This window comes from Zootoca vivipara, chromosome 17, assembly GCF_963506605.1.
Source record: "Zootoca vivipara chromosome 17, rZooViv1.1, whole genome shotgun sequence".
NCBI lineage: Eukaryota > Metazoa > Chordata > Lepidosauria > Squamata > Lacertidae > Zootoca > Zootoca vivipara.
In genome coordinates this window covers 20038185-20046313 of record NC_083292.1, presented here as the reverse complement: position 1 = coordinate 20046313, position 8129 = coordinate 20038185, and the positions used below count along the sequence as shown (strand labels likewise).

Here is an 8129-nt window from a genome sequence, read left to right as displayed (position 1 = left end):
CCTCCATGGGGCAATGAATGAGCAATACTGGGGGGCTTCACCTCATTCTAGCAACATCTAGTAAGCCAAAGGTTCCTCATCTCTGATTTACACAGTCCTCTCTTAGTTTTTTGCTCAAGGAAGTAAGAGGCCCAGGGCAAAACTACTCTTTGATCTGTAAATCTGCAGATCATTCCAAGTTTCCAGAACTTGGAAAAATAATTTGGAAAGCATTGTTGCTTCAGATTAGGGAGGGCTAGAATTGTGAATGGGGGAGGTCCCTGACTGTGGACCAGGCATGGATTCAGTTGCATGGCCCTGCCTTTATAACAAGTGGGGGGGGGGGCATAACCACTGGAGAGAAGTTGATGCTTCCCCCTGGCAGAGGACTAACCAAGAACAATGATGCAACATGGGTCTGTAGAGAAGTACTTTTATTTTATTGTTTCATTCTGCCCCAACTGATTGACAACAACAAAGCTCTGAAAGTTAGTCGAAGAGACCGAATCCCATGTCCTCATCAGACTCTTCAGACTCCTCCTTGGCCTCCACCTTGGCTGGGGCTGCTGCAGCGGGAGCTGCAGCCTCAACTGCCACTGGAGCAGCAGTCACAAAAGCAGAGGGGTCAGCCAGGAAGGCCTTTACCTATGGAGAAATAAAATAAAAAGCAGTCAGCTTCATACATCTTCCTTTGTGCCTTGAATGGTTTCTGCAGACAGGAATGTGTCACCTGAACTCGGGATCATGTTTGCCTGGATGGAGAGGGGTGCACAAGTGTGTGCAGAAACTAATGTACTGCAAAGGAAGGTAAAATCTGCATTTGTTGCTCCACGTACTTTTGCCCCCTTGCCCCGCTCACCATTACTATGTGCACCACCACCAAAAGCAAATGTAGCCCTAGAGGTGAAAAGGGTTGCCCACCCCCGGTTTCAAGAAACAGACAAGCTCTCCCTCTAAACAATCTCCCTATTTACGTTGGATCATGTTTGAAGGGGGGGGAGGTTTGGAGGAACCAAAGAGTGATTGATTAACTTGTGGTAGAATTTTCCCATGGGCTTCTCCAAACTTTCTGCAAAACCTGCCTCAAAGACTACAGTACAATCACAAGAAACCAGATTAAGTTGCAGTTCAACTTAAGGTTTAGTGTGAAAAATGCGGTTTTTTTTTTTTTTTTTGGAGAGGGCAATAATACAACTTCCACACCTGTAAATTTCAGAGTCTTAAGCTATCTGGTGTTACACTGACAACGGAGAATTCAAGGACTTCGGGGTTCGCAGACTTATTACTATACCTAATAGTTTCAAAATGAACAATATACCGTAATTGTACCAGAGCACCTGACGTGCTTGGGTGTTAGGTAATGTTTCGAAGTTGTACCTTGATGCGCGCTATGCTAGCTTGCTCTCCATTACGTTTATATATAAAATTCAAATAATATATGCACACATACAAAAAGGAAAAGTGTAGCCACTGGAACCATTCTTGCCAATTCAACATTATGTACTCATCATCCAGTTCAACATATCATCATCCTTACCTTGTCAGCTAATGGGAAAGAGTAATCAGTCTCTACAGCCACAGCCAGGACTCGTTTGTACCCATTGATGATGGAGTGGGGCACAGAGGCAACTGTCGGGTAGCCAATTTGCAGGCAAACACTGGCAACATTGCGAACACCCTGGAAGGAGAAAAAGTCTTTACTCCTGTTCACCCCATAGCGATTCCATTATGTTTTAGGTCCTCCCTTTACTCTCCCAAATTCACGATGCAAAAATGAACAACTTCTGGTGTTTTTACTCCCCCAACTGTAGTCTAGTGACTTCAAACTAGTCACACACCCATACAAAGGAAACAATTTTCAGAGCTACTTATGGAACAGTCAGAGCACAATCCTATATATGCCTTTTCAGAAGTAAGTCCTATTAAGTTCGGTGGGGCTTACACCTAGGATAAGGGGATATAGGAAGGCCCACTTTAGGCACAACAAAGCTGCCTTCCGCTGAATCAGACCACACCAAGCGAAGGCAGACCACTTGTCCACGCAAATCAAGAGGCACCACTTACTTCCAAGAAGCGCCCATGCAGGGTCTCTTCAGTGATGTCTAGGACTTCAGGGCTGTAAATGCTGCCATTGTCAAACACCTGCTGGATGACGAGCCCAAAGGAGAAGGGGGAGATGTTCAACATGTTCAGCAAGGTGGCTTCGCTGGCACCCACTTTGTCTCCGGTCTTGATCAACTGCACATCACTCTGAGAAACGAGAGGGGGAGAAAAACCAGCAAATTCAACAGCAACTTCTTTACAAGAACAAGAATTGTACACCTTCTCAGCAATGGGATGTATGTTGAGTCCAGTTGAGTCAGAAGTGCTGAAAGGAGAAAGCAACACGCTCTCCTGTCAGGCTGGCCAAGGCCCAGTCCCTCTTGGCCCCTCTGCTTCATTCGTTTCAAACCAGTGAGTCATGTCAAGTACTTTTGCAGATAGCATTACTCACACACCCCATTTATATTTTGAAAAATTAACAAAAGGGAAAAAAAGAAACAGAATCAGCTCATGTTAACAAGAAAAACAATAAATCATTCCTGACTTGTTTTACACTTACATATTGCCCTTCATTCAAGGGCAATGAAGTAGTTTACAATATAGAAACACAAAAACATACCACATAATTACAATCCAAACAATAACCCCCTGCACACACTTAAAGATGATTTACTGTATTAATATAAGCTGCCCTACAAGCCAAACAAGATTGACAATGGTTAAGATACACGTTCAAACGCAGAAAGGTCAGTGAGATCTTTAGACCACCAAATGGTGGGTGTTTATCTTTCCAGCCTTGGGAGTATACATTACTATTATTGTTCCTTGTCCTGTCACCCCTTATAACTTGCCCTTCTTGTCATGAGAACCTAGGGTAGCTAACTTTTTAAAAAAATAATAGAAGTATAAGCACTATCACTATAGACAGCCACTAAGCACTCACCAGAATTTCAATGGTGCCTCTGGAGATTTTGGTGGTGATGCCCAAAGCCTGGAAAAAGGAGGTCTTCTCAGGGCCAAGGCCGGTGTTTTGAGCTGGCACAGTGACCTCACAGGGGGCAATGGCACCTGCTCGAGCAGCAGCTGGTACCTGAGGGAGAAAAAAAACCCCAAGTCATCATTGGCACTGAATGTTGGGAGGATTCATGAGCGGAGAAAGAAAGTACTTGTTCAAAGAGGTGCAGTTAACTTTGGAATTTCACTCCCACAGGCAGTGATGGTCCCCAATGTGGGAGGCTTTTAAAGACAATTAATGGAGATGGCTATTAATGGCTATTAGCCACAGTAGCTACTGTTCTTCCACTACTGGAGGCAGTAAGCTTCTGAATTCCAGTTGCTGGAAACCACAGGGGAGTGTTCTTGCACGCAAGTCCCACTTGCAGGCTTCCCACTGCAGCATCCGGTTAGCAATTGTAAGAACAGGACACTGGACTATACGAGCCTAATCCAGCAAGCTCTTATTATTTCCTTATCACTGAGGTTCAGCTCCGAGGGTCTTCTGGTGGTTCCGTCACTGTGAGAAGGTTACAGGGAACCAGGCAGAGGGTCTTCTCAATGGTGGCAACTGCCCTGAGGAACGCCCTCCCATCAGATGTCAAGAAAATAAATAACTATGACTTTTAGAAGACATCTGAAGGCAGCCCTGTTTAGGGAAGTTTTTAATGTTTGATGTTTTATTCTGTTTTAATATTCTGCTGGGAGCCGCCCAGAGTGGCTGGGGAAACCCAGCCAGATGGGCGGGGTATAAATAATAAATTATTATTACTACTACTTTGCTGCCAGGCAAAAGCATGCAAGGATAGTACACAGGAATGTAGTTTGGGAAGATTATTTATTATTATTATTATTATTATTATTATTATTATTATTATTATTATTATTATATCAGCTGTAGTCTACAACATATGGAGAACACCAGGTTGGGGCAATTTAGGTGGAAAGAGCCACTCTCTTCCTCCTAAGTGGTTACCGCTTACCTTGTTGGCCAACAACATGTCCCTGATTTCAGTCAGATCCTCCTTGGTGAACACGAAGCCCACATTACCACGGATATGAGGCAGAAGCCTAATGAGAAACAAGGCATGTTCTATTAGTAACATCCAATTTCTAACCCGGTTTCTTTATAAACAAACAAAAATTATAGGCAGATAACAACAACATCCAGATGTAGAATTAACAAATGTTTTACATACATGCTCTCAATAACCTTTGCAACAACCCTTTAAGGTAGGACAGTATTATCCCTATACTGCAGAGATTGGCTGTGAGACTGAAAGAGGGTCATCTAGTGAATTTGCAGCTCAAGAACACTTTGAACAAAGGACTTACTGGCTCAATCTTATTTTTAAAATGCATATTTTTAACTGCTAATGCAAAGGAGCCTAGGAAATGCTACATCACTAACTTTTCCAGAGCTGGGTTGTTTTCCAGATGTCCCCGGATTGCCTTGCGCATCATGGTGTTCTTCCCCATCAGGACCACGGCCTTCCCACGCAAGGACATGCGGATTTGCTGCATCTGCTTGGAACCGACATTGTCTGCTCCCACAATGAAGCATTTTGGATAGTCGTCCAAGAGTTGCTGCGGAAAGAAAGCAAACCCTGAGAAAACCTTTTCAAACTTAGGGCTGGCACACTGTCTGCTTGCAGTAAGATGCAGATCCCAAACAGCAAAGCATTTAAATTAACAAATTAACTCCAAACAGAAAGTGCTGGCTTTCTCGGCTGCACACAATCAGGTTAACACATACAAATCGCTTTGGAACACTTACAAAATTCCGCATATAGCCTAATTAGTAACAGTAACAATACTTAACATTTTTGTGCGTTCAGTGTTTCATATATATTATCTTGCCCATTATTACACCATTCCTGTAGACAGGCACGTCCAACTCCCAAGAGACTGTGATCTACTCCCAGTAAAAAAAAAAAGCAGTGATCTACCCATTGTCATTGGAGGAGTGTGCGTGGGGTGGGTGGATTGCCCAGTTATTGAGCTTTTTTGGGGGTAGGATTGCCCAGGGTTCTTCAGCTTTTATTTGTTAACTTTCGGTAAACTTCATTTAATCCTACTATTGATAAAGGTCCCATGATCTTCCAAGATCAGCTGGCGATCTACCAGTAGATCACGATCTACTGGTTGGACATGCCTGCTGTAGACAAATTTATGCTGATTATGATCTATGGGCCAACTGTGGTCACACTTTACTGTACACGCTTCAGAGGAACCATCAGATTCCTGCTTCTCATATTGTGATCTCCAATACTGCAACATGATAGTACAATCTGACCCTGCTCCAACCATGCAGCGCTGAAAGGGTCTGGCTAGAATCCCACATTATTCTGTATGCACTGAGAGATCCTTATTCTTAAGACTCCTAACATTCCAGACTTGAGCCGATGCTGCAACATAGGGACAGAGCTGTATGGTGTGGTGAGCCCATAGAATTTGCTAGACGATTCAGTGACGGCCACCAACTTTGGCTGTTTTAAATGGGGAATAAACAGATTCATGGAGAATAAGGCTACCAGCGGCTACTAATCATGGAGACAATATCATTCAGAATAACAAGTGGGCGGAGTTGTGCTCATGTCCTGCATGCAGGCTTCCCATTAGCAACTGGTTGGCCACTATGAAAACAGTATTTTGGACAGGTGGGCCTTTCGTCTTACCCAGGTTTGGTCTTATACACGCAACTTAAACAGAAAAGCATCCTGTACGTATAAAAGTGTTTTTTAATTGTCTATTGTTATTCCTGCTGCTGCTTTTGAAACTTAAGGTTTTTTGCACAATATACAAATAGGATTACTTTCACCAACGTAGACTGTACTGTACTGCTTTGTGATTACAATAATTTATTACTTTTTAAAAAGCGCTCTTTACCTGGTGCTTATTACTTTCCCAACTTAATTCCTGTGCCCAATAGCTTTCAGGGCAAATCATACAATGTACTTATAATTGTAGGCATCTCTTAATGGAATTAATTACATGATTGCTGCAAGGTGTAATGTAGGGTGCTTATGCTCTGCCTCCAGAGTCTGAGGGAGCAATGCCTCTGAATACCAGTTGCTGTAAACCACACAAGGGGAAAGGGCTGTTGTGCTCAAATCCTGCTTGCGGGTTTCATGCAGACAGCTGCCTGGCCACTGTGAGAACTGGATGCTGTACTAAGATGTCCATCAAGGCCCTTTTTATGTTAGACCTATCTGATCACTTAACTGCTTTAAGGGCTGCTGCTGTTTTAAAAATCAAGCACGAGATAAATTCCATGAAGTTATAAATAATAAGAGTGAGGCAGTGTTCTTCTTTATTTTATGAGGAATCTAATGGATGCTAGGAACTAATGGTACTTTGTACATGCTCAGAGAAACCCTCGCCGGCAACACTTTTTTGTCTTGTTTTTCACTTGTGCCACAAAGAAAAGGTTTCCAACGAGAGAAATAAGAACATCAACCCTGTTCCTCCTCGCCCAAGCTACCAGAAGGACTCACGATGATCTTGAGGAAGTAGTTTGACTTCCACGTGGCTCGGTCTTCCCTGGGCATCGCGGTGACCCAAGGATCGCACGGCAGCGGTTTAAAGACTCCGGTGTTTCTCTGCAGAGAACAGACAAAAGAGGCTCCGGTTAGGCCTGGCCCCACCTAGGCCCCAAAGGCCTCCCCGGCCCGCCGCCAGCAACACACCTACCTCACGAGGCCTCCGTGGAGCAAAAGAGTCGGCCCCGCCCCTGCCCCAAGCTTTTATAACCTCCCCGAGCGCCGCGGCCAATCGGCGGCGAGCAGGTTTCCTCCTCCCCCTTCCTCTCGCTGCGGATTGGACAGGCTTGCCGATGACGAAAGGAAGCGGCGGGAGAGCGTGGGGAGGGGGGGGAGAGAGAGAAGAGCTATTCTCCGCTCTTATTGGCGTAAAGAGACATCCTTCCAAAGTAGCAAGAAACTTCCCCTCCCGCCTTTTAAAGGGGAAAAGGGGAGAGGACGCTTTTGTAGCTGTGCAGACTGAGAGAGGCAAGCTCCCCCTGCTGGGGCAGAAACGCAAATACCGTAGATGTAGAGAGAAATATAGGCCAGTGGTTTTCAACCAGGGTGATGGTCAGGGGTGCTGCGGACAACACTGGCCTCTGTCCTTCTTTCCTTCCCTCCCTTCCTCTGATGCCCTCTTGCATCTCTGCCTCTCAAAGACTTGCATGGCTGTTTGTTGCAGCAGTCCTGGCTACAAACTTCCCAGGCGAATGGAGCCTCTGGGGGTGGCCACGGAGGGCTTCCCAGGCCCCTGCGGGGCAGTGTGAGGAGGCACCTCTTTTTGCGGTGAGGGGCAGCTTAGAGACCAGGGGCAGCAACTGTGGCTGCCCAGAGGCCTTCCAAGGAGAGGAGGATGAGGGAACGCTCCACAAGGGAGGGTGTTCGAAAAAGGAGAGGCTGCCAGCTCTGCAGGCAAGGGGCGACAGAACTGGCCTCCCAAGTCCCATGGGGTGCCGCAGAAAGAATATAGTTTGGTCAAGGGAGCCATAGACGCCAAAAGGTTGAAAATCTCTGATATAGGCTGCAAATATATATATTTATTTATTTAATCAGACAGACTTATATACCTCTTATTGTAGGAAAACCCCTCAAAGCAGTTTACAAAAACGATTGAACAATTTTTTTTTGTAAGAACTATTACAAAAAATAAAACAATATAGGCAGGGATTTGCAACTTAAATATGTGTATATATTTACAAACACATGTAAATATTTAAATATGTAAATATGAGACATCTTCCAACTGCCCCATGGAAGATACAGCAAGCTTGTTTTCTGCTGCTCCAGATGGGAGGATCTGAACCAATGGATGCAAAATACAAGAGAGGAAATTCCAGCTGAACTTTAGAAAAAACTTTCTAAGGGTAAAAGCTGTTTTGACAGTGAAACATTCCACATATGACCTTGGGAAGGTGGTGCACTCTCCCTTCAATGAAGGTTTATAAGCAGCAGTTGGGTGGCCACCTGTCAGTGATTTTTTAGAATTCCTGTATTGCAGGGGGTTGGACTAAATGACCGTTTGGGATCCTTTCAACTCTATGATACTTTATGAAAGAAAGAATAGGATTTTTAAAAAGCACTCAACAGGAC

General features: G+C 44.6%; 1 protein-coding gene across 1 annotated transcript; it reads right to left on the bottom strand.

The window, feature by feature from the left end:
* Positions 1-396: 396 nt before the first annotated feature.
* On the bottom strand, positions 397-6779 carry RPLP0 (ribosomal protein lateral stalk subunit P0). The gene is made up of 8 exons (XM_035098570.2): positions 6709-6779; positions 6513-6617; positions 4427-4602; positions 3999-4086; positions 2966-3112; positions 2044-2229; positions 1517-1657; positions 397-624 (listed from the first exon to the last, which is right to left on the bottom strand). The coding sequence occupies exons 2-8, from the start codon at positions 6564-6566 to the stop codon at positions 469-471; spliced, it is 948 nt and encodes a 315-aa protein (XP_034954461.1). The 5' UTR covers positions 6567-6617; positions 6709-6779; the 3' UTR covers positions 397-468.
* Positions 6780-8129: the final 1350 nt, after the last annotated feature.